The sequence below is a fragment of the Pelophylax lessonae genome (genome assembly GCF_965119305.1).
Source record: "Pelophylax lessonae genome assembly, chromosome: 2".
In the NCBI taxonomy this organism is placed as follows: domain Eukaryota; kingdom Metazoa; phylum Chordata; class Amphibia; order Anura; family Ranidae; genus Pelophylax; species Pelophylax lessonae.
In genome coordinates, this window is record NC_138769.1 from 538,543,250 (window position 1) to 538,570,419 (window position 27,170).

Here is a 27,170-nt window from a genome sequence, read left to right on the forward strand (position 1 = left end):
CAGGTAAAAACTGGAAACCACCTTCGGCAGATAAGACGGATCCGGCCGAAGTACCACCTTGTCCTTGAGAACCACCAGATAGGGAGAATAGCAGGACAGTGCCGCCAGTTCCGACACCCTGCGTGCAGAAGTGATAGCCATCAAGAAGACCACCTTCTGAGACAAGATAAACAGGGGGACCCTCCTGAATATTCTCAAAGGGAGGCCTCTGGAGAATCAACAGCGTCAAATTAAGATCCCATGTCGGTAGCTGAGATCACACCGGAGGTACCAAGTGTCACCAAGATGAAATTACGCACCAGGGCAAGGGCTGCCAACGGACTCTGAAAGAAAATAGCCAAGGCCGAGACCTGACCCTTGATAGTACTCAATGCCAACTTTTGGTCAACTCCCCGGTGAAGGAAAGCCAAGATCCGAGCCACTGAACAGGAGCAAGGGTGGGTCAGAAAGGACACAATACACGCAATGTACGACTTCCACGTACGATGATAAATATTCCTGAAAGTCGCCATCCTCGCTTTTAGCAGACTGGGAATCACTGAAGCAGATAAACCCCTGTCCTTCAGCATCTGGCTTTCAACAGCCTAGCCGTCAAAGCCAGCGACTGTAAAGCAGGATGGAAGATTGGCCCCTTAGACAGCAGATCCTCCTTGAGAAGAAGTCTCCACGGGGCATCTGTGATACGCCTGACCAGGTTGGCATACCAAGCACAACAAGGCCAGTGCAGAGCCACAAGAATGACCGGAATCCTTTCCGCCTCTATCATGCGAAGAAGTCTTGGCAGCAACTTAAGAGGAGGAAAGGCCACCAGCGCGTCTGCCAGAGGGTCCCAGGAGCGGGCCACAAACCTCTGTACCTTCCTGTTGATTCGAGGAGCCAACAGATCCACGTCCGGAGTGCCCCAGCAAATGCACAACTGTTGAAAAACCTCCAGATGCAGGGACCACTCCCCTGCATCCAAGGCCTGGCGGCTGAGGTAATCCGCCTGCTAATTTTCCACTCCCGGAATGTGGACCGCGGAGAGAGCTGGAACATGGCGCTCCACCTAACGTAGAATGTCCACCACTTCCAGGGCCGCAAGGACACTCTTGGTGCCCCCTTGGTGATTGACGTAAGCCACGGCCGTGGCATTGTCCCATTGCGCACTGGACAACCCTCCAGACGGTCGATCCAGTGCGTCAGGCAAAGCTGGATCGCTCTCATCTCCAAGACATTGATCGGCAATCGAGATTCCTCCAGGGACCAGATTCCCTGAGCCGAGTCCTGATTGAGGACTAACCTCCGCCCCCAGACAGACCGTGGTGACAATCGTCCAGTATATAGGGAAAAAGGATTTCCCCGACTGAAGCATCAGTGACCGAAGCCACCAGACCAGCGATTCTCTGGTCCTGTGGCTTAACTGAATCTGAGAATCCAGAGAATTCGAGTGTTTGTCCCACTTGAGAATTTCCTTTTGAAGAACCCTCGTGTGGAACTGAGCGAATGGGACCGCCTTAAAGGAGGACACCATCAGTCCCAGTACTCTCATACAGGTCCAAAAGGGACAGCCGGTCATTGGACATCAACAGACGAACCGCTGACTGGATCTTCTGGAGTTTTTCCGGAGGAAGAAACACCCTGGCAGAGGACGAGTCCAAGGTCAGGCCCAGATAGACCAGTCTCATGAAAGGGGTCAGAGACGACTTTTGAAGGTTCACGATCCAACCAAACTCCTCCAGAGTTCTCATGGTGACCCCCAAGTTTTCAGTCATCAACGCAGGGGACTCCGCATAGAGAATCAGATCGTCCAGGTAGCCCAGGACCGATATCCCCCACTGTCGAAACAGTGCCAGGACCAACACCTTTGTGAAGATCGGGGGGGGGGGGGAGGTGGAGGTAGGGGGGGAGAGGAGGGGGGGTCACAACAGGACACAGGGAAACCCTGGAGTGTGAGGGTCCGACCATCCCAGAGAGAGCGCCCATGTCCACCCTAAAATCCTGGGGGACGTTTACGCACCATACCGGGAACACAGGCGGGCACCATCCCATGACAGGATCCCACGCCACCGGAGTAGGGGGGCTGTGGGCCAAATAGGAACACTGCGACATAAGCCTAGACCCTGTCGTGTGCGTCCTGGCGAGACGTTTAACTCGTGGGGCCAGTCCCTGTCCAGTGGGACTATGTCTCGGCTGACCCAGCGCGGAGCTAAGACCTGCACACGCTCGTTGGCCAGACTGGGGTGACCACTGGATATGGGGGTCCAGTCTGTCGCCCAGCCCGGCTTAATTGCTTGAAGTTCTGAGAGAAACACGTTCCGGAGAAAAAAAGACTAGCTAAAAAAAATCTATATAAAAAATGACTTCTATGCCAGGACCAAAGATCCCAGCAAGGAACTAGGTCCTAACTCCTGACTAAACAGTTTAAAACTGACATCTTATGCAGGAAGAGAGGGTATACCCCCCAGGGACTGCCGGATAGGCGTGGCCAGAAATTATTTCTGCCTAGTGTCCGGCCCTACTCCTGTAGGGGGCGGTATTACCCTACTGATATGCATAAGAGGACTGCATCCGTCAATGAACGATAGAGAAATTGGATTTTAACAAAAGGTTTCCTTTCAAATAAAAGACCTGTAAAGACCAAAGTCCCAGCAGGGAAGGGAACTAGGTCCTACTCCTAAACTAGGCAGAAAAAAAACGAAACCTATAGCAGAGTGAGTGGGGGCTGCCCCATAGGCGCGGTAAAGTTTTTTTCCTGCCTAGTGTCCTACTCCTGTAGGGGGCAGCATAACCCAATGGTTAAGAATATAGAGCTGCGTTTGTCAATGAACGATAGAGAAATATGTGTTTGCTTCTATGTTTGGTGTGCTATTATTGGCACCAGAAACGCAACTAGTTAATTTTAGATTTATAAAGGTGGCTATACACTATACAATCTGATTGTATCTCCTTTACATTTACCAAAACTATATAATAGGAGGAAACACCATCTATTAATTCACTCTATACGCAATTAGGCAGGCCCTTGCACTACATAGTTGATGGTAGATCTACAGAAGATTGTACAACCAGATAGTGTATGGTGAACTTTACAGAACCCGGCCAGGACATACTTTTATTGTTTTCAATATTACAGCTCTATCCACATAGGCTGTTATCTGATCAATAGTTCTCACATTCTCTGCCATGTGAACTATCTATGGCTGTGTATTTAGTGAGAACGACATTCACTGATTGCATAGAAAAAAGGAGCACCTGATAAGGGGTGTTATTGATGTGCTGGAGTAGGAGGGTAGATAATGCAGCGTGTGTGCTAATAAGGTCAGCTGGTAAACTCACAGGCTGATCGCCTCCATGCTATGCCCCTGTTCTATCAGAAAACCCTACCCCATCAGATTTCCCTACCTATGTCATTTCCGGTGCGGGTTCGCCATGCACCAGCTGTAGCCGCATCACACGTCCTACTGCGCATGCGCGGAATAGGTAGGGAATTTTGATAACATCGTAAGGGGTTAGGCACAAGTCCTACTGCGCACCAATGGATCTGGCAGCGGCATCTCTTATAACAAACATACATCCAATCTCCATGGCCCACACTGCGCCGAGTCGAAAATGGGACAATCCTATTCCCTACCCACACGCGCACGCCCACTGTCTCATAGTCAGGTCGGCGCAGTGTGGGGCATGGAGATCGTATTGTCGGGTCGGTGCAGTGTCGGCTCGGCGCAGTGTCGGGTCAGCGCAGTGTGGGCCATGGAGATCGGATGGATGTTTGTTATAAGAGATCCCGCTGCCCGACCGATTGGTGCGCATGCTCATGCGCAGTAGGACTTGTGCCTCACCTCACGATGTTATCAAAATTTCCTACCTATTCTGCGCATGCGCAGTAGGACGTGTGACGCGGCTACAGCTGGTGCATGACGAATCCACAGCTGATCTAAACCGGAAATGACGTAGGTAGGGAAATCTGACGGGGTACAGAAATCTGATAGAACACCTCATTGATGCAGTAATTTATACAAAAGGAGCCCTGCCAAGTATTGAGTGCATACTATACTGTACATGGACATACTTTTCAGTAGGCCAACATTTTTGTATTAAAATCCTTTTTTTTTTTTTTTATTGGTCTTATGCAATATTCTAATTTTCTGAGATACTGAATTTTGGGTTTTCACTAGCTGTAATCCATAATCATCAAAATTCAAAGAAAGAAATGCTTGAAATCTATCACTTTGTGTGTAACGCATACATATAAAATGTGTGTTTTACTTTTTTAATTGAATTACTGAAATAAAATTAACTTTTTGATTATATTTTTATTTTATGAGATGCACCTGTATGTGTCCATGCACAGTATAGGCATTTACAGAAGTTTAGAGGCGGACCAAAAAAACCCATCCCTTGTACATGAGAGGAGCTTTTGATATAAAAGCCACCTGATGGGCCTAAATGAGCATAAATGCATCTAAAACGCATTTTATCACTAGACGCTTTAAGCACTTGAGCTTTTCATTTCAATGGTCAGGATAAATTAATATTCTAGCCAATGAAATGAACAAACGCCTTAAACGAGCTTGGGAAAAATAAACCGCAGCTCAGGAGCTTTTTTTTTTAAAAAAGGTTATTTTTTTTTTTTCCTGCCAGCCTCAGCGTGCATGAGACTCAAGAGACATGTAGACAACTATGTGGAATATCACTAAAGGTTCACAAACTTTCCTAAAAACGTTGTACTGCTTTGCAAACTGCAGACACTACAGGAAACCCCTTGCCACCCAAAACAGCAAGGAACTATTCAAGAATGAAAAAAAGACATGAAAGGTTAATCAACCGTTCTGTTAGTGGAAAATATTTAAACAGAATGTTGTATATACTGAATAAAGGTTACCACTAAGGAAGGAAAAAAATGAGACAATAAAAAACGGACTTTGTTTATCTCAGCGGGGGATCGATCCGTAGATCCCCCGCTGAGCAGGGGATGACAGCTGTTCTCCCTGCTGTGTGCGGAGACACAGCTGTGAGGTCCCCATGCATCTCTATGGGGGAATCGGACGGGAACGGTCCGTTCTCATTTGATCCCATCCGATCCGCTGGACGGATGGAAAATAGGGTTTCCATCCGTCCAGATTTGACGGATCGGATGTCAGTGGACATGTCTCCGCTGACATCCGATGCTCCACAGAGATGCATGGGGTGACCGTTCAGATCTGCCAAAAAAACTGACAGGCGGATCTGAACGGTCCGCCTGTGTGAAAGGGGCCTTATTCCTCTTGGTCTTCTCCCCATTAGTCACACTATATCCATTTTATATTTTTTATATATTACACAACAGGTATCTGAGAATCCATACTGTACAGTATACTACTACTTTTTTCTTTATAGATCACTACTGGCCAATGTGCCATCACCTATATACTCAAATTATGGATTTGCCTTTTTTGGACACCTGGTCCCCCCTCCACTTGCCTTCAGGGTCCGTTTGGGTCACATCGCCTCAGCCCCCGGGTTGGAGATTCCCTGGCACCCCCCACCCACAGGGCTGCAAGACTCCCCTTCCCTCTTGAGCTGACTTGTAAGTATTAGGGTCATTGGCCCCTATATATACATTCGTTCCTCTCATTTTGGGGATTTACCCATTTTGTATACAATACTACTATAGTCTTTTCTTATCTTTTTGAATAATTGGTGCATCTACTCCTGAGAAAGTGGACATTGATCCTCGAAACATGTAGAGTTACAGGATGCCCACTAATGTCTGGATCGCTTTGCAATGCGCAATCATGTATTTCCATCTGTTATAACCATGTACAGTTTCTCACTGTAACACTGAAGAAATGACACTTTGCTACAATGTAAAGTAGTGCATGTACATCTTGTATAACAGCGCAAATTTGCTGTCCCCTCAAAATAACTCACAGCCATTAACGTCTAAACTGCTGGCAACAAAAGTGAGTACATCCCTAAGTGAACATGTCCAAATTGGGCCCAACTAGCCATTTTCCCTCCCCGGTGTCATGTGACTCGTTAGTGTGAGAAGGTCTCAGGTGTGAATGGGGAGAAGATATGTTAAATCTGGTGTTATCGCTCTCCTACTGGTCACTTGAAGTTCAACATGGCAAAGAACTCTGAGGATCTGAAAAAAAGAGTTGTTGCTCTACATAAAGATGGCCCTAGGTTATAAGAAGATTGCCAAGACCCTGAAACTGAGCTGCAGCATGGTGGCCAAGACCATACAGCGGTTTAACAGGTCAGGTTCCACTCAGAATAGGCCTCACCATGGTCGACCAAAAAAAGTTGAGTGCACGTGCTCAGCGTCATACCCTGAGGTTGTCTTTGGAAAACAGACGTATGAGTGCTGCCAGCATTGCTGCATAGATTGAAGGGTTGGGGGGGGGGGGGGAATCAGCCTGTCAGTTCTCAGACCATACGCCGCACACTGCATCAAATTGGTCTGCATGGCTGTCGTCCCAGGAGGATTCCTTTTCTAAAGAGGATACTCAAGAGAGACCGCAAAAAGTTTGCTGAAGACAAGCAGACTAAGGACATGGATTACTGGAACCATGTCATGTGGTCTGATGAGACCAAGATAAACTTATTTGGTTCAGATGGTGTAAAGCGTGTGTTGCGGCAACCTGGTAAGGAGTACAAAGACAAGTGTGTCTTGCCTACATTCAAGCATGGTGGTGGGAGTGTCATGGTCTGGGGCTGCATGAGTGCTGCCAGCCTTGGGGAGATACAGTTCAATGAGGGAACCATGAATTTCAACATGTACTGTGACATACTGAAGCGAAGCATGATCCCCTCCCTTCGGAGACTGGGCTGTAGGGAAGTTTCCAAACATGATAACGACCCCAAACACACCTCCAAGATGACCACTGCCTTGCTAAAGAAGCTGAGGGTAAAAGTGATAGACTGGCCAAGCATGTCTCCAGACCTATACCCTATGGAGCATCTGTGGCGCATCCTCAAACGGAAGGTGGAGGAGTGCAAGGTCTCTAACATCCACCAGCTCCGTGATGTCGTCATGGAGGAGTGGAAGAGGACTCCAGTGGCAACCTGTGAAGCTCTGGTGAACTCCATCCCCAAGAGGGTTAAGGCAGTGCTGGAAAATAATAGTGGCCACACAAAATATTGACACTTTGGGCCAAATTTGGATACTTTTATTGCCAGCGATTTAGACATGAATGGCTGTGTGTTGAATTATTTTGAGGGGACAGCACATTTACACTGTAAGGCCCCGTTCACATTGCAACCCGACTTTGCCGGGCGACCTCACAGGTCGCGGCGCGCTGCTCGCCCCGCGACCTCGGAGCGGCCGGCACGGACTTCATAACATTGAAGTCTATGCAGGTCGCTCCGGGTCGCCCCAAAGAAGCTCCGGACCCTTTTTCTAAGTCGGAGCAACTTGTGTCGCTCCTATTAGAACGGGTCCATAGCTTCTGTATGGCAGGCGACCTACGGCGACCTGTGAGGCGACCAGGTCACCTCACAGGTCGCCCCAGTGTGAACGGGGGCTTATACAAGCTGTACACTTACTACTTTACATGGTAGCAAAGTGTCATTTCTTTAGTGTCACATAAAAATATACAATAAAATATTTACAAAAATGTGAGGGGTGTACTCACTTGTGAGATACTGTATTTTCTAAAACATCATGTAAACAAATGCCGATATAATTTTTTGAAATTATAGTGTTGACGATAATTATTTAATATGGATCAGCTCAATGAAATGTTTTTTAAACTGAATTTTTTCATGTCTGCAAAATTGTTACTATGTAATTTATTACGTAATAAATTCACTATCATGTGTACTACTGAAATTTGAAGTGATTGGCCTCATTTAAAGTCCCGTTGACCCATGTTTATACTTTTTCTGTTTAGACTGGGAAACTAAACACTCCTTGCAGTTATAGAATGCATGTATATGGCCTTTATAATGATATATAGTAGTTGTGTTAGCCAGAAAATGATTAGTGAAGTATTAGGCTCGGTTCACACTGACGCAACATGGGATCCAACCTGTTAGACCCCATGTCACGTGACATGTTAAATCCCATTTTAGTCAATGAGAGCTGCCTTGATTAGCACTACTGAAGTTGCTTTGACTTTAGAAAAGTTTCCTGTACTACTTCAAGGCAACTTATATCCGACTTGTGCCCATAGACTTTAATGGAAGTTGCCTCCAAGTTGGATTCTCATCCTTATTGATATTATTTGTATCCAATATTACAGAAAGATTACAAAAGGCATTCCCTGAAGTTGCTTGGAAGTCACACAGAAGTCGCCTGGTAAAGTAGCACTGTTAAGTCGCACGACTTTCAGGTCGTGGCAGTGTGAACCGAGCCTTACATAAAACGTGCTATACATAAACATCTTCTAGAAACTCAGTCATCGTAACTTTTGTACTGGACTGTGCTTTACGGTCACTATTTTTTAAAAACTAAGCTGTAGTTAAAGCTTATCTTACTGAATTTTTCTAAGGGTGTCAAACTCAATTTTATCACAGGCCACATTAGCGGTATGGTTGCCCTCAAAAGGTCAGTTGTATTTGGAGTGCACTACATGCAATGTTCAGGAATGCATTATGTGCAGAGTTCAGGGGGGCTCTACACAGAGGGTGCAGAGTTCAGGGGTGCTCTTCGTACAGAGTGCAGAGTTTAGGGTGTACTACGTACAAAGTTCAGGGGTGTGCTGTGTACCGAGTGCACAGTTTAGGGGTGCGCTGTCTAAAGACTGCAGGGTTTAGGGGTGCGCTTTAAAGTGCTGCGCAATTATCATTAAATCAATCTGTGATCAAATATAAGTGTGATACAATAAATACGTGATAAATAAATGCCAAAGTGTGAAATGGTCATGAATAAATAAGAAAATAAAAGTGTATAAATATATTCTTGTGAACACATAAAATCCAATTTGTGCAAATAAGTCCCAATAAGCTAGTGCAGGTGCAAAAAGCAACCACTTGAAATCAAACCTTCAAAGTGCCAATAGTGCTGAGTGTGCGATAAATATCAAATGTAAATTAATCGCAAATAAACGAATAATTATAAAAAAATATATTCAATAAAAATACACGTGTAAAGTCTATATGTGCAAATAAATCCCGATGAAACAGTGCAGGTATTGATGCAGCCACAAATCCAATCCTCCAAAAGTGCCAATAGTGCTGAATATGTGCAAACATGAAGTCACACAAAGTGACCAGTGCTCCAAGGTGACAGCGAAGAACTCCCCCAACAGACTGTGCACCCCCTTGTGAATGGGCGCTCACCTTAAGAAGTGTGACTTAGCACTTAAGCTCAGACAAAAAGCGCTTGGTAACTCCTACGATGGAGTCTATCCATTTCTCCCAGATGGGGGTCCTTCACAGGGAAATGCTCCTTCCAGTATCCAACAATCGTTTCATATATGCAAATGGAAAAAACTATGTAGTGCTGAAATCCTTTTTAAGCATTTTATTAAATAAATATGCAGAATAACTCACATTTATAAGGTGCTACAGTGCACCAATCTCTTACAAGCATCCAGAAATAGATCAATATCGTGGTAAAAATCCCCCTGATGAAGACACAAAGTTTCTGTGTCGTCACGCGTAGGGGAGGGGCAAGGACAGACGGAACGCTGTACTAACCGATTCAGAGTAGGCTGTCAGCTGTTACCGCTTGCACTAGGCTGTTATTCTCATCATACCACCAAAATATTGATCTATTTCTGGATGCTTGTAAGAGATTGGTGCACTGCAGCACCTTATAAATGTGAGTTATTCGGCATATTTATTTAATACAATTTTATAAAAGGATTTCAGCACTTTAATTTTTTCCATTTGCATATATGATACGATAGCAGGATACTGGAAGGAGCATTTCCCTGTGAAGGACCCTCATCTGGGAGAAATGGATAGACTCTATTGAAGGAGTTACCAAGCGCTTTTTGACTGAGCTTAAGTGCCAAGTCACACTTCTTAAGGTGAGCGCCCATTCACAAGGGGGTGCACAGTCTGATGGGGGAGTTCTTCACTGTGTCACCTTGGAGCGCTGGTCACTTTGTGTGACTTCATGTTTGCACGTATTCAGCACTATTGGCACTTTTGGAGGATTGGATTTGTGGCTGCATCAATACCTGCACTGTTTCATCAGGTTTTATTTGCACAAATGGACTTTACACATGTGTATTTTTATTGAATATATTTTTTTATGATTATTCATTTATTTGCGATTAATTTATATTTGATATTTATCACACACTCAGCACTATTGGCACTTTGAAGGTTTGATTTCAAGTGGTTGCTTTTTTGTACCTGCACTAGCTTATTGGGACTTATTTGCACAAATTGGAATTTGTGTGTTCACAAGAATATATTTATACACTTTTATTTTCTTATTTATTCATGACCATTTCACACTTTGGCATTCATCACGTATTTATTGTATCACAGTTATATTTGATCACAGATTGATTTAATATTAATTGCGTAGCACTTTTTAGATATATTGTTTTTTGCACTTGTGAGATAGTGGAGTGCCTGCAGCAATTAATCACTACCTGGTTGCTTGTGGGATTTTACTGATTATATTAAAGGGGCGCTTTGCAGTGTGCAACCCCAATGGGGTCCTGCCACATTCCAGGTGCAAAACTGGATGCGAGGGCCACATGACAAGGCCTAGAGTGCAAACCAGTCCAGGCCAAACCAGCCCAACAAGAAAAAAAGATCAAAAAGGGAAAACCAAAGGCATAAACACCTGCTTGCTGAACCTTTCAAGCGAAATAGCTTCTCCAGAGACTGACACATTAACCTAGAAAACATGGCCAGAAGACCAACTAACAACCTAACAAAACACAGAAGCTTGAAAACAAAACTCAAGAAATACTCAAAGCCCTAGTTGAGTGGGCTTTAACAGGGAAAAGAGGCACCAAAAACTCACTACTCTTGAGCCTGCACAATACCTTGTGAAATTTAATTCAAGAAAGTAGATCTGGAACATCTTGGGAATGGGGCACTTTAAATATGAGAGACACCATTCAAAGATTGCTTATTACCTTTCTCCCACAATACCCTCTTGTATACTTTCTAGAAGCTGGGAAACCTCACTTGCAGCATCAATACCCCATGCTACTCCTTATTCAAAAAATCTGGAAAGCTACCCACACAAATTACTGAGCTTACTGGGTTTACTCAATATGCTCCACTGTGGAACAAGCTGGCATCCTCTTCATTCACCAACTATACCTTAATAATGTTCTATCATCATTCCAAACCTTTATCAGAGCAAAATCACCTACTCAAACACTCATCTTTTCAATATCTCTAACCCTGTCCTGTCCTACAGATGCAATTTCCATAACTCATAACTCATCCTGAGTATTAACAATGGTCTGCGGTGTAGAGGGGGATGGGGACAGGACATAGGCCCAACAGATGACGACCAAAAGTCTGAAGCTTTGGAAGCCATCCCGGGGGTCTCCTACTCAAAAACTCACCCAATTGTTAATCGCCCATCACACTTGTCACACCTCACAGAAACTATATTCCTGGGGAAGAGCAGCATCATCTAATTGTCCCAGATATCTGGACACTGGCACCTTAACCACTTTACCACCGGAGGATTTTGCGGTCTTACGTCAAGGCCACTTTTTGCGATTCGGCACTGTGCGACTTTAACTGACAATTGCGCAGTCATGCAACGCCGTACCCAAACAAAATTTACATCCCTTTTTCCTACAGAGCTTTCTTTTGGTGGTATTTGATCACCTGTGCGATTTTCATTTTTTGCGATATTAATTAAAAAAAGCGACAATTTTGAAAAAATAACTATTTTTCTACTTTGACAGTTAAAAAATATCCAATATATTCAATTTTTGTCATATATTTAGGCCAAAATGTATTTAGCTACATGTCTTTGACAAAAAAAATTCTCAATGAGAATTTTAACCGCTTTATGACCGGAAGGTTTTACCCCATTCCTGACCAGGCCATATTTTGCGATTCGGCACTGCGTTAATTTAACGGACCATTGCGCGGTCGAGCAACACTATACCCAAATTAAATGTATGGCCTTTTTTTCCCCACAAATAGAGCTTTCTTTTGGTGGTATTTGATCACCTGTGTGATTTTTACTTTTTGCGCTATAAATAAAAAAAGAGCGACAATTTTGAAAAAATAACAATATTTTTCAAATTTTTTTATATGAAATTCCCCCCAAAAAAATGTAAAATTTTTTTTTATCATTTTAGGCCAATTTGTTTTCTGCTACATATTTTTGGTTAAAAAATAAAAAAAAAAAAAAAAATCGCAATAACCGTATTTTGATTGGTTTGCGCAAGTTATTGCGTTTACTAACTAAAGGGAAAGATTTCTGTCAATTTTGGTGTTTTTTTTTTTTTAACGAGTAATGGCGGCGATCTGCGATTTTTTTTGTGGGACTGCGACATTGCGGTGGACAGATCGGACCCTTGACTGACATTTTTGACACTTTTGGGGGTACCAGTGACATTACTACAGCTATACATATGCACTGTTACTGTAAAAATGACACTGGCAGGGAAAGGGTTAATTTTTATTGGAGAGGGAGGGGTTAATGTATGCCTGGTGCTTACTGACGTGTGTGGGGGGAGGTGACTGAGTGACACAGGGACAGATCGCAGGTTCAGCTATGCTGAACCCTGCAATCTGAACCTGCCTTTCACTTAGGAGATCCGCCCTCTTTGTTTACACAAGAGGCGGATTTCCACACTAGATCCCCGACGATCGGGGAAGAGCAGCGGTGATCACCGCCGCTCCTCCCCTGGCCCGACTCCCGCTGTAACTGAATACAGTGGGAGCGCGCCGCCGAGAGAGGGGAATGTCTGGTGACGTAGGTCTACATCGCCAGACGATAACGAGCCACTTTGCCGCAGTACAGTCAACGTGACTGGTCGGCAAGTGGTTAATCCACATTTTTTGGAGGTCTTCTATATTATTCTAGTAAAGGACCTCTATAATTTTAACAATGACTTCTGTGTAATTAACCTTCCAATGGCCCCTAAAACTCCACTCCTAAACATTTTCCCAGAAGGATCAATATCTTAAAACGGACAAATTATTAAGTGTTTGCTCTTTCAGGCCCGCAAGCTAGTGGCTCAGAAATGGCTTTAACTTACCCCTCTCCTTCTCTTCACCAATGGAAATAAGAAATAAGTGGTCTAGAACATTCTTGATAGAGAAAAGCTAACAAAGCACCGAGGCTCACCAAATAAATGTTTTAAATTGTGGTCTCCTTGGTTAGAATATAGTGATTCCTCCGTTATTTTCACTGCTTATCATTCCTCTTCTAATTTCAATTTCCCAGAATTTCTTTTATATCAAGTTACTACATACATTTTGTAATGCTGGGTGACTCCTAGTCCACTTTAATTTACGGATTATCTTTTTACAGAACGGTGTTACACACTTCATTTTTTAATGTCCGTTGATTTTTGTTACGGTTATGTGTACTTTAAAGACCATGTTGCACCATTGTGGCCTGTTACTGGAATGCACTGTAACATTTTTTTTATTACTTTTTTTCTCTTTGCATGTTAAAAAGCAAAAATTAAATAAATACTTGATAATTGAGCGGTCTGCCTAAAGACTGTGGCACAAAGGCAAACCTTGACGGCCTTCATGACTTCCAGGCTATAAAGAGAAACTTACTTGGGATGGACCAATACCAATATCTTCTAGTAAAAAATGCCATGGTAATGGAGGTTCTAGGTCACAAAACAAGCTTATGTTAATACATGGTCCCCTTCAAGGCAAAAACTGCCTTGGAAACCATTCTGGACAAGGAAAAGGCTACCTCTTCGGATAGCAAATACAAAACATGATCCAAATAGGTTATAAAAGTGATGCTTGTAACACCAACAGTACTCGATTTCAATTCTTAGGTGGTGTAAAGTTCTAACAGGAGAAGCAATGTGTATACCTCTTGAATAAAACACAAATCAATGAATGCTTAACCAAGATGTCGTTGAAAAAGAACAGTGCAGACATCTGACCTTGACTGAGCTAAGGGCCAACAGTTGTACTACCCCCCCCCCTCCTCCCCCAACAGAGGAAAGAAAAAACATTGCCCACCAAAAGGCACGTGAGAAAACTTAATCTCAGTGAAAATAATATTCCACATTCAACTATAAACCTTGCAAAAGAAGATTTAAAGTTTAAATCATGGATAGGACTACAGAATCCTAAAGGCTCCTGCCTCTCAGAACTCAGTACTTACAACAGTACTTACAACAACCAGAGCTAGACTTGGATGCAGAGATTGGAGTTAAATACAGGGTCCTGGTTTAGTGCAAGGGAAGAATCATCAATCTGAGTTCTGCAGGCCTTCCGGAGACCTTTTCCAGTAGTACCCTTGCACCTGGTTTCTGCCATTACTATCAGAAAGAGTATTCCTCTGTGAAAACTCTTGGAGTGGGTTAGGGTCAGGGATGCCCAGGGGCATGACCTCAAAAGTTTTTCCAGTGTCCAATCACCTGAAGGTTGCAGCCTATAACTCAAGGATTATGAATATCAAGCCTGTTTCCTGAGCTACATGATTAAAAATATAACAGATAAAAAAGGACTCGATTTAGATTCTCTGAATTCTGTAAACAACTGACTTCTTTCATGATACAATATTAAACATATGCTGCACATGCTGGCTGGAAAGAAGATTACATAATGTATTACAATGCTTTATATTTGAGTTTAATTTTAGGAACCAGCAATAAAAAGGAATGAAAATACATATCAATATGTATCAAACAACTATATGTTTCCTGGACAGTTACATGAATGTAGGCCAATGTAATTTAAGTGAAAAGGGAAAATACCTCTAAATGAGGTAGCATACTATATGTGACTTTTGCATAAAATAGCCTTGTACAACCTAAAATTGAAGGTCTAACATTTGGGGTAAAAATCTGGGGCATGCTGCTCATCAGGCTAAAGTAATTCTTGAACAAGACAAGAGAAAAATTAGTTTTTCTTTTCTGCTATTAAATTAAACAATGCACTTTTTGTTAGAATGGACATTAAAACCAAAAAGCTATTTTCAGATTAAACAAAAAAATGTTTTTGTTTTGGCAGTGAAGGGTATTCCAATACAAAAAAGGCTGCATATATGTAATTTACTTCAGCTATATATTTGCATCTGTTCGTGCTCTTTAAAAAAAAAAAAAAAAAAAAAAAAAAAGTGAAAATAATGTGTGCACTAGGATGAACTTGTACGGAGTTGTGGCTCACCATTAATAACCCCAATAAATTAAAGCAGATGGCATTCGCGTTAAGACACCTGCAAACACTCCATGCATAAAATATAGTAGTTTTATATGGACTTTAAAGACGACAAATTTTCCACATCTGCAACAGTTAAAAGTAAGCACTGTGTTTTAGATCTCAAAACATTTACATGTGTTCAACAGCTGTCAACAATCTGTTCCAGCAAGTATCCTGGTAGTAATTTTACTGATAACATTTAAAAATTATTACTGCTATCAGAAAAGGTGGCAGAATCAGTGAACACCCTAGAGAGTCTAGCTGGTAAAACCTGAAGTAACAATCCTTTCAACAGCACATCAGAAACACTGCACAGCAACTTAACAGTCAACATGGTCCCAGCACAGGTGCAGCTAGACACATTTACAATTTCTTTTAAATCCTGCGGATGCTGGCACATCTTTGTATATTTCCATCACACAGAGCTAATAGACCACTTACAGACTGTTTCAATAGGTATATACACAGAACTGTAGAACATCAACATTTCTGTCTTCTTCTGTGTCAAAACTAAATTGCACCTTATGAAGCCTTCCAAGTAAAAGGAGAAAAAAAAAAGGGGGGGGGGGGTTCTTTTTACGCTTTCTTATTTCACATATGAAAACACTCTCCACTAGCATATCAATATTGATCAGTGGTGGTCTCCCCACTCAGAATGCCAGTCAACCATGTCTTTTAGAAGTAAGATACAACTCTGGCTGGTTGAACGTGGAAAACCCCATTTAAAAGACCTCAAAGTAACAAGCAGTGGGGGGGGGGGGGGATTCTGACTTACCTGTAAATCCCATACCTTGCAGTACCAGTAGAGACTACATGCTGAACATTCGAAGACCCTAGGTTATAGGCTGGTACCTTCAGGTGAATAGACATGCCTTCAGGGCATTCCCCCTATAACCCTAACCCTGCTCATTGAGTCCTCAGTTTTGCAGCAAGTATTAGAGATTAACAGAGGAAAAGAAGGCACATTTACAAGCAAGTCCAAATTCCTGTTACCTTAATCATACAGTACAATACATAGGCTAAATATTCATAGACCCTAGTGTGTCCCCAAGCAATGAATGAAAAGGGTGTACAAGTATTAGGCAAACAGAAACTTGCGGTAGAACTTTAAAAAGGTATGAACAGAGAAGAAGGTGATTGGGGGGGGGGGGGGGGGGACCCACTAACGTGGTGAAAAGAGCATGTAATAGTGCAGGAGTTTTTTTTTTTTTTTTTTCCCTTTAGAGTGTACACTCTAATGATGAAATGTCTTATGCATTTAGTGATGGTGGACTTTGAAGCAATGTCCCTTAAAAGTAGGGAAACAATAGGAAGTCCATCTCTCGGACAGAAGCTGTTGCTTTGAGGTAGATTTGGATGGCTCTTAATATATCCAGGCAGTGAAGAGGAATTTATTTTGGGTGATTTGGGGCAATGCACAAAGAGGGAAGGACTATATTTTTATTGAGGTGGAAAACTGATACCACCCCTGAAAGGATGGCCTTGGGCATAATATTGCCTTGCCCTTCTGAAGAATGAGGAATGGCTTCTTTAAGGAGAGCAACTAGCTCGGAGACAAGTCTGACATGTGATACCAACAAGGAAGGCCACATTAGCAGTGGTTCCCTGAACCTGGAAAGCTATTCCAGGGGATTCCTCTGTTAAGAAGGTTTACCTAAGGTAATTTCCCTGATGGGTTCAAAGCCGACCATCGTTTGAGAGGGAGAAAAGACTTCCAGGGCCAAAGACATTCAGACTGAAGCCACCAGAGAAGGGGGGCCCTGGAAAATCTTCAAACACAGATCTGGTTGTCCAAGGACACAGAAGACTTGTCCCATTTAGATAAGATTTCTGCAGGACTCTCGTATGGAACTGAGCAAACGGGACCAACTCAGAGGCAGACACCATGTGGCCCAGAATCTGAATTAAACAGAGGGGAGCCACCTAAAGGACAGCAGCAACCCAACTGTAGTCAGGAGTTTCCAAAGTTTGTTTGGCAGGAGGAACACCTTGGCCCCCGCCATGTCAAGAATCAACCCCAGATATTCCAGATGCTTGGATGGGGTCAAAGCAGACTTCCTAAAGTTCAACACCCTGCCAAACTCCTGAGGAGTGTGCATTGTGATTGCCACATTGTCCATCAGTGCAGAGTGAGACTCATCCAGGCAGCCTATCACTGTTCTTCCCCGACCCCGCTATCTAAGGAAGCCAGGATTAGAGCCAGCACCTTGGTAAAAAAACAGTAAGCAGAGGCCAGACCAAAGTGGAGTCCCACAAGTGGATAATGCGCGCCCAGAACTGCAAAGCAAAGGAAGCACTGGTGCCCGGCATAGATGAATTGATGTCTGTGGAAGTAGGAAATCCCCCTAAAGAAGGAAGGTCACCACTGAATGAACGAACTTCAGCTTGAACGTACTTTCAGAAACCAAATCAGGGCCTTGAGGTCTAGTATCGGACAGACTCCTTCCTTCTCCTAGTCTGTAAACAGGTTAGAGTAAACCCTCCAAAACCTCTTTGGGCCTGGAACCAGGGCTATCCTGCCCTAGAGGAGCAGATCTTGCACCACCCCATAAAGAGTGTGTAGACAAGACAGGGGGAGAAGACTGGAATTAAAGAACTTGTCTAGCGGATAGGAAAGAAATTATATTTGTTGCCTGACAGAATCCACTCATGAAACCATTTGTTGAGTAGCTGGTCCACGGATCCACAAACCAACAAAAGCATTCCAAGGAGGACTTGTCTGTGGGCTTGTGAAGCCAGGAGTGCTGTGTGTCACCTGCAAGAACCTTGAGGAGCTTGGATCGCTATTCTGAGGAGCCTGGTGTGCAGGAGGATGGGGGACCTTGTTTGTGTCAAGGCTCCTTTGCCTTTCTGGGTTGCAGGAGAAAGGTATTCTTCAGGATTCTTGATTATGTCATCCAGGGTTGACCCCAAGAGCTGCTAACCCTAGAAGGGTAAATCCGCCAAGGCTTTCTTCAATGTGTGGTCCGCCAACCCAAACTTCAGCCAGAGGACTCGCCGGAGTACCATGGATGGCCCGCGACGTAGAGCATTGGGGCAACATTCAGGCATATATCACACACTTATTTGAAGCCCCGGACTAGTTGGTCCTCCAATTCCACATAGATGGGGGAGATCTGTTCATTACCCAGACCTTGGCATACTCGATGAGCATTTGTGACACAAGCAAAATCCAAACAGGGTAGACCGCTCCAGGTGAGGCTAGGATCAGGTGCCGGTCGGATCCGCAATCCAGGATAGCTTCAGACAAGAAAGAATGACCGCACTTCTGATGGATTTTCAAGGAAAGGAGTATCTTTATTCCACATCAACCAAATGGCAGGTACAGGTACACACTGTGATTGCAGGACAATAGGTGGACGCGTTTCACGACTAGATATGTCGCTTATTCATCATGAATAAGCGACATATCTAGTCGTGAAACGCGTCCACCTATTGTCCTGCAATCACAGTGTGTACCTGTACCTGCCATTTGGTTGATGTGGAATAAAGATACTCCTTTCCTTGAAAATCCATCAGAAGTGCGGTCATTCTTTCTTGTCTGAAGCATTTGTGACACAAGGCCAGGCAAAAAGCCAAGCCAGTGACTGTAGAGATAAAATGGGCGAGTGATTCTTCCTTTATGTCAAGGGTATCCTTAACCACTTGAAGAACAAGCCTTTTTTTAGCGCTTTTTGTTTTCAAGTATAAATTCATATTTTTGCTAGAAAATTACTTATAACCTCCAAACTATATATATATATATATATATTTTTTTTTTTCCATTTATTTAATAATTATTTTTTTAGCAGAACCCTAGAGAATGAAATGATCATTGCAATTTTGTGTCACACAATATTTGTGCAGGGGTTTGTCAAACGCAAATTGGAGGGTTCATTTCACGAAAATAGGTTCACTTCTTTAAAAGAACCTCAAAAGAGTAAAGTACAGAGAAACTTTTTGGGCTCCCAAAAGGAGGTTTCCAATCTTTGAAAACAAATGTATCAAAAAAGGCTGCGTAAAGAAAAATTTTGCAAAACATGTCGGTTTGTGAGTACCAAAGGGGACAGCCACCCCCACAGCCGCCCCAGAAGTGTGTTCAATTTTTAAAGTTTCCTACACAAAAGTAATAAGTGAGGACACAAGTGCCTTTTCTTGCATGGCAATGGAGGCAGACAAATCATCTGTGCCATCAGAAGGATCAGAGACCGCGTCCTATGGGTCAGTAGAGAAAGCAGGACCCGCTGCAGCCTAGCTAGACTCTGGCTCAAAATCATCAAAGGGGAAGGGGTAAGGGGCGTTTCTTATTTGGCTTGTGCCTGAACAAAACCTTGCGGCCAAAGTAGCATCCGCAAATGCCAGCACATCCACTTGTACAAATTTTGTGAAGGTGTTCACAGACGACCAGTGGCCGCCTTGCTAACTTGCAGGGAAAGGAGAACCTGACCTTTGATTGAAAAAGGCCTACACCACTGTCAGTCTGATCCATCTGAAAAAGGTCACGGCAGACGAGGCCGAACCCTTTTGAGGTCCATTAGTAAGGACTAATAGCGAGTCTGATTTCCTAAAAGACTCGGTTGCCGTCAGATACACCCTGAACTCCCAAACCACATCCAGAGAACGCAGGGGAATCTCCTTAGGAAGCCTAGGCCTAGGATACAGGGAAGGCAACACCATGTCTTCATTCACAAGGAAACCAGAAACAATCTTATGAAAGAGCGACTGGCAAGGACGAAGCACCACTTTATCTCTGTGAACCACCAACTAAGGTGAAAGACCAGACAAAACAGCCAGCTCTGACACCCTACGTGCTGAAAGACCCACAGTGACTGTTTAGAAGCGCGGGGGTCCGACCATCCCAGGGAGGGGTCCCCGTCCACCCCAAAAGGCCACCAGGGGAAGGGGGGACACTACCATGGAAAACCGGGTGGGCACCACTCCAGACAGATCACCGCACCATCGGAATGGGGGTGCTGCGGAAGCACGCTGCAATTCAGGTTGTGACTAGGTCTATGTGTCCTCGCAGGACGTTAACATCACCACACCAGCCCCCATCCAGTGGGGCTATTTCACGGCCGACCTAGCAAGGAGCTGGCTGAAGTGGGGAGACAACAAGGATCTAGAATATCTAGTACGTCGCACAGTCCAGCAGTTGATTGTAGTTCTCACAGGAACAGAAGATAAAAAAAAGTCTGTTTAAAAAGGAAAAAATGCTAGGACAAGAGACCCCAGCAAGGAACTAGGTCCTTACTCCTGACTAGGTAGGAAAAAAAAGAGTGCCTATAGCAGGAAGTGGAAGTATAACCCAATGGTGAAGAAGATTCTGGAGCAGTGTCCGTCAATGAACGAAAGATAAAATGGGATTTTTGACTTACCGTAAAATCCATTTCTCTGATGTTCACTGACGGACACAGCTCCTGGTATTCATAACCATTGGGTTTTACTACCCCCTACAGGAGTAGGACACAAGGCAGAAAATAATTATGGCTACACCCATGGGCAGTCCCAGGGGTTATACTCCCTCTCTCTGCTATAGCCACTCAGTTTTGTAACAAGCAGTGTCAAGAGAATTATAACTCCGCAGAGGGGTGGGTGCTGGGTACGTCAATGAACATCGGAGAAATGGATTTTATGGTAAATCAAAAATCCCATTTTCTCTTTTGTTCATTGACGGACACAGCTCCTGGTATTCATAACCATTGGGACGTCCCAAAGCAGTGTTAAACATGAGGGGTGGGAACAACAAAAAAATTCCCAAGGCTTAACATTAACCAACAGGACCTCAACCAAACAACTGGAGCACACCCCAAAAAAAAAAATACACCCTCAAGGAGGATCATGTCATCTTAACAGCAGCCTGCAAAACCTTGCAGTCAAAGAAAGCATCCGCAGATGCCAACACATCCACTTTATAAAACTTTGTAAAAGTGTGCACCGACAACCAGGTGGCCGCCATGCAAACCTGCATTAGCGACGCCTGATGATAGAAGGCCCAGGAGGCACTAAGCGCCCTAGTAGAGCGCGCCTTGACAGGGAAAGGAGGAACCTGACCCCTGATGGAATAGGCCTGAACCACAGTCTGTCTGATCCATTTAGAAATGGTCGCAGAGGAAACAGACAACCATTTTCAAGGTCCATCCATCAGCACAAATAGAGTCGGACGTCCTGAAAGACCCTGTAGCTGCCAGGTACACTCCAATTGCCTGGACCACATCCAAGGCATGCAAGGCAATTTGCTTCGGATGATTAGGCGTGGGATACAGGGAAATCAAACACAATGCCTTCATTCAAATGAAAATCAGAGACAGGAAATACGGACAGAGGCAAAGTACCCCCTTATCCCTGTGAATCACCAGATAGGGTGAACAACAGGATAACGCCGCCAGTTCCGACACCCTGCGTGCAGAAGTGATAGCCACCAAAAAGGCCACCTGCTGGGACAGCATAAGCAGGGGAATCTTCCGAATATTTTGAAAGGAAGGCTTCTGTTATGCGGAAAGTACCAAATTGAGATCCCAAGGCAGCAAAAGAGCCCCCACTAGATGGACCAAATGTCGGACACCCTGAAGAAAAGTACGCACTAAGGAGTATGTGGCCAAAGGTCAATGGAAGAAGACTGCCAGAGCCGACACCTGGCCCTTGATGATACTCAAGGCCAACTTCTGTTCAACCCGCCCATTGAAGGAAGGTTAAGATCCGAGCCAGCGAAGGAGCGAGGATGAACCCCAAGCGACTCACACCACAAAATGTACATCTTCCACGTATGATGGTAGATCTTCCTAGAAGTAGATTTCCTAGCTTTCAAAAGTAGGAAATCACAGATTCAGATAAATCCTATCCTTCAGTACCTGGCGTTCAACAGCCAAGGCGTCAAAGCCAGCGACTGTAAAGCAAGATGGAAGAACGGTCCTTGGGAAAGCAGGTCCTCCCTGAGAGGAAGCTTCCACCGGCAACCAGCCGCACTAGGTCAGTGTACAAAGCCTGATGAGGCCAGCCTGGAGCCACTAAGATGACCAGTATCCCTTCTGTCTCGATCCTACGTAGAAGTCTGGACAGAAGCGTGATAGGGAAGGGGTAAAATCAGCTGATGCTGACCCCACAGGGCAAGCAACGCATCTGTGGCTTCCGCCAGAGAATCCCTGGACCGAGCCACAAACCTCTGCACCTTTCTGTTGAGCAGAGACGCCAACAGATCCACACAGCTGATGAAACACCTCTGGATGAAGGGACCACTCCCCTTGGTCCAACCCCTGCCGACTGAGGTAATCTGCATTCCAATTTTCCAGGGCAGAAAGGGCTGGAAAGAACTGTTCTGCCCACCTTAGAATGCCAGCTACCTCCAGAGTCGCCAGGACACTTCTTGTGCCTCCTTGGTTATTGACATAAGCCACAGTATTGTATGATTGCATGCACACTGGACAACCCTGAAGACAATCTCTCCACAGATCCAGACAGTCTGATCGCTAGGAGTTCTAAGACATTGGTCGGTAGTCTAGACTCTTCCAGCATCCAGATCCCCTGAGCAGAATGCTTGCGGAGGACGCCTCCCCAGTCAGACAGGCTGGCATCCGTGGTGACCACTTTCCAATACAAGGGGAAGAAGGATTTTCCCACCCGAAGCACAAAGCCACCATATCAGGAACACCCTCATTTCCCAACTCAGCCAGGTCTGATTGTCCAGAGGCTGAGAAGTCTTGCCCCATTTGGTCAGAATCTCCCTTTGCAGGGACCTCGTATGGAACTGTGCAAACGGAACCGCCTCAAAAAGGTAGACACCATCAGGCTCAGCACCCGCATGCTAGTCCGGAGGGACAATCATCTGTTGGACAACGGGAGATGAATCGTAGCCTGCAATTTCTTGAGTTTGTCCAGAGTCAGGCCCAGATAGTCCAGCTTCTTGGACGGAGCCAGAGCAGACTTCTGAAAATTCAGAATTCACCCGAACTCCCGCAGAGTTCCTACTGTGATCTTCATGTTTTCCAGCAGAGCAAAGGGAGACTCCGCTCGCAGGAGGAGATCGTCCAAGTAGCCCAGTACCGGGCTAACACTTTTGTGAAGAACCGAGGAGCAGAGACAAGACCAAAAGGGTAACGCCACAAACTATTAGTGCTCCTCTCCCACAGCAAAGCGGAGAAAACACTGGTGACTGGCATATGTTGGTATCGAGGAGACGAGGCGAGGAAATCCCCCTGATGCAGGGATGCCACCACCCTTCTAATGGATTCCATTCTGAACTTCTGTACCCACACAAAGCAGATGAGCGTCTTGAGGTCCAGCATTGGACGCACTTTGGCTTCCTTCCTGGAGACTGTTAACAGGTTTGAGCAAAAACCCTGCAAACGATTCGAAGTCGGAACCAGGACAATCACCCCTTGAAAGAACAGGTCTTGTACCACCCCAAACTAGCCTTGTAAGGGGTCTGGGGACAGGTGCAAGCTGGAAGGAAAAAAACCTTGCCGGGGGGGGGGGGGGGGGGGGGGACAAGAGGGAAACTTAATCTTGTAGCTGGACCGAATTACCTCGTGGACCCACTTGTCTTGCATCAGGGAAGTCCATGGATCCAGAAACCAGCAAAGACGGTGGATGCTGTTCCACCTCCAGGTCACAGCGTAAGAGCTTAGTCCACTCGGTCAGAGTTTGCCACACTAGAGTAATGGTGAATACCGGCCTCATTGCCGAAACAGCAACATATTGCGGGCCACAGCCTCCGCCTTCTGGTCTGCCGGATCCTTAAAGGCCAGGGACTCTTCAACCGGAATCATGGTTGCCTTGTTTAATTTGGAGACTCCTCATAGGGAGAACGCCTACAGTAGTAAAGAGCTTAGGAACCCAACAGGGACACTTTGGTCGTCCAACTCTTTAGCAACAATTCTGTCAAATAGGCAGGGAAAGGAAACACCTTTGCCACTCTGGCTGGCTTGTGAGTGCCAAAGGGTACCTGCGCCTCTGTCACAGTTTTATCTGCGTCCTCCATCTTCAGGGTCTCACGCACCGATACAATCAGTGCATCCACTATCACCTTTTCCTGTGCGGTCGCAGATGTGGAGGAATCATCCTCACTATCAGAGAATTCCAGGCATGTGGTTGCAGATCCAGCAGGGTGACCCACGTTCGCGGTGGCCAAATCAGATTCATCTGATCTGATGAGACAGATGAGGTAGGGGAAGGCGGGAGGCACTTTTGCTAGCCCCGCTGCCCGAACGTCACCTCCACTTGGGACACAAGGGGCCGCCGTCAGCGCATGGATGGATGGGACCCGGAGGTACCAGCGGCATTAGAGAGGGGATCAGGTAGGGAGATATGCTCTAAAGACTCCATGAGTCACCAGGGGGACCCCACAAAAAATGTAAAACACTGCAAAGAGACAACTCCCACTGCGCTGGCAGCACCTCCCAGTCACCAGGCACAAAGCACCAAGTGAGAGAGAGGACCCCACCAGACTCCCCACCCGCAGAAACAAGCACGAGCAGCCACCAGGATAATGCACTACACACGCGGCAATCAGGAAGTAAAACCATCCAGGAGTCAGCACCAGGGGAAGAGGAACCGCCAAATTGCCCGCCCGCAGAGCTCCACTGTCATGGCCTACCATATTTTCAATGGCAAACCACAGCAAAATGGTCGCCGGACTACACAAACATGACCACCGTGTAATGGAATGCACATACTACAACATAATAGCGGCCCGTGTGTCAACATGAGGCCCTAAAGGGACCCAGGAGGGAGACCAGGCTTCAAGGACAGATCTAGGCAGGATGGGGGGCTCTGGCAGGAGCCACTACTAGGTAAAATTTCCCCCTGCACAGTTGATCGTCCAGTTGCCAGCAGTGCAGCCCCCATTGCTAGTAAGCGCCCTGCCCCCACCCCAGGAACAGTGGCCAGACCACCCAAACCGGCCCAGCGTACGTGGAGGGGAGGGGGAGCAGGTGAGGGACTCGGCAAGGGAGGGCGCCTACGGGAAGGAGGGGAACCCGGAGATCCGACCGTCCCAAGAAGGGGCCCACGTCCACCCCAAAACCCTCTGGGGAGAGGGGGGACAGCTACTCATCATACCAGGAACCAGGCAAGCACCGCTCCAGACAGAACCCACTCCATCAAAATGGGGGGCTGTCGGCCAGAAGGAACGCTGCGACTTGGACCGAGACCCCGGTCTTATGCAACCTCGCGAGGCATTTAACTGGCAGACCAGCCCCCGGCTAGTGGTGCTATGTCGCGGCCGACCTAGCGTGGAGCTGAAGTCTGCGCGTGCTCACTGGCCAGACTGGGGTGACCACTGGATCTAGATTATCCAGCCAGTCGCCCAGTCTGGCAGATGATTGAAGATATCACAGGAAAAGTCCAGGATAAAAAAAAATGTCTATCTAAAAAGAAAAAATGTTGCCAGGACCAAAGATCTAGGTCCTTACTTCTGACTAGGCAGAAAAAGAACTGAGTGGCTATAGGAGAGAGAGGGAATATACCCCCTGGGACTGCCCATGGGTGTAGCCATAATTCTTTTCTGCCTAGTGTCCTACTCCAGTGGGGGCAGTGTAACCCAATGGTTATGAACACCAGGAGCTGTGTCCGTCAATGAACGAAAGAGAAAAACTGAGCTACCCTATGGCAGAGAGGGGGTTGACTATCAGCCAAGATCTTTTTTTCTGCCTAGTGTCCTACTCCTTAATGTAGCGCTTTAACCCTACAGTGAAGATTAGCAAAACCTTTGTCTGTTAATGAACACAGGAGAACGAGAAACGACAAATTTCAACAATCATACTCTAGATGTATGTCACTAATATATATGGCATCTGACAAACCCCTTTGGCTGCTATATAGAAATTAAAATCTTGTTACATGTGCCAATATATTATATATATATATATATATATATATATATATTTGAATTTTATTTTATATATTTTTTTTAATAGCACATACTTTGGAATGTACATTTGAATTCCCTTTCTAATGATAAAACTACTTTGTATGCACTGCTTCTGTGACAGATTAAGTGAGAATTTACAAAACCGAAAAGAAAAAACATTTACCTGTATTTTGGTGTTTTTTGTTGGTTTGTGGACTGCAATTGGAAAAGAAAAAGGTTACTTATTACCAATTTGCAACTGTAACCTGAAGAGAAAACAATAAATAAAATGGGATTTTTGACTTACCATAAAATCCATTTCTCGGAGTTCATTGGCGGACACAGCTCTCCAGGATTCTGAACCATTGGGTTATATTGCCCCCTACAGGAGTAGGACATTAGGCAGAAAAAACTTGGCTATGCCTTTCGGCAGTCCTGGGTGGTATACTCCCCCTCTCTGCTATAGGTCTTCAGTTTTGTAACAAGCAGTGTCAGAAGTAATACAACTCATTAGAGGGGTGGGTGCTGTGTCCCTCAATGAACTCAGAGAAATGGAAGTCAAAAATCCCATTTTCTCTTATTCATTGGTGGACACAGCTCTCCAGGATTCTGAACCATTGGGACATCCCCAAGCAGTGCCAAACATGAGGGGTGGGACAACAAAAAAAATCCCTAGATTAACAATAGCCAACCAGGTAAAACAGGAGCTCACCAAAAAACTGGAGCCTACCTGAACAACACACCCCCAAAGAGGGAACAGTCCCTCTAAACAGCAGCCTGCAAAACCTTGCGGCCAAAGGAAGATTCGCAGATACCAACACACCCACTATAGAATTTAGTGAAAGTGGCACCGACGACCAAATGGCCACCTTGCAAACCTGGGCCACTGACGCCTGATGACGGAAGGCGCCCAAGTAGAGTGCGACGTGACAGGGAAAGGAGGAAGCTGACCCCTGATCGAATAGGCCTCAGTCACTGTCTGATCCATCTGGAAATGGTCGCAGAAGAAGCGGACAGCCCTTTTCTTGGCCCGTTTGTGATCACAGTGAGTTTGACCTCCAAAAAGACACCATAACTGCCAGATACAGCCGAATTG

General features: G+C 45.2%; 1 protein-coding gene across 1 annotated transcript in view; it reads right to left on the reverse strand.

Moving 5' to 3' along the window:
• Positions 1–27,170, reverse strand: part of SUGT1 (SGT1 homolog, MIS12 kinetochore complex assembly cochaperone) — a 324,599-nt gene that overhangs the window by 164,119 nt on the left and 133,310 nt on the right. Inside the window, exon 9 of the mRNA XM_082245037.1 lies at positions 26,259–26,290. Within this exon, the coding sequence (XP_082101163.1) occupies positions 26,259–26,290 (32 nt within the window). The remainder of the gene's footprint in view (positions 1–26,258; positions 26,291–27,170) is intronic.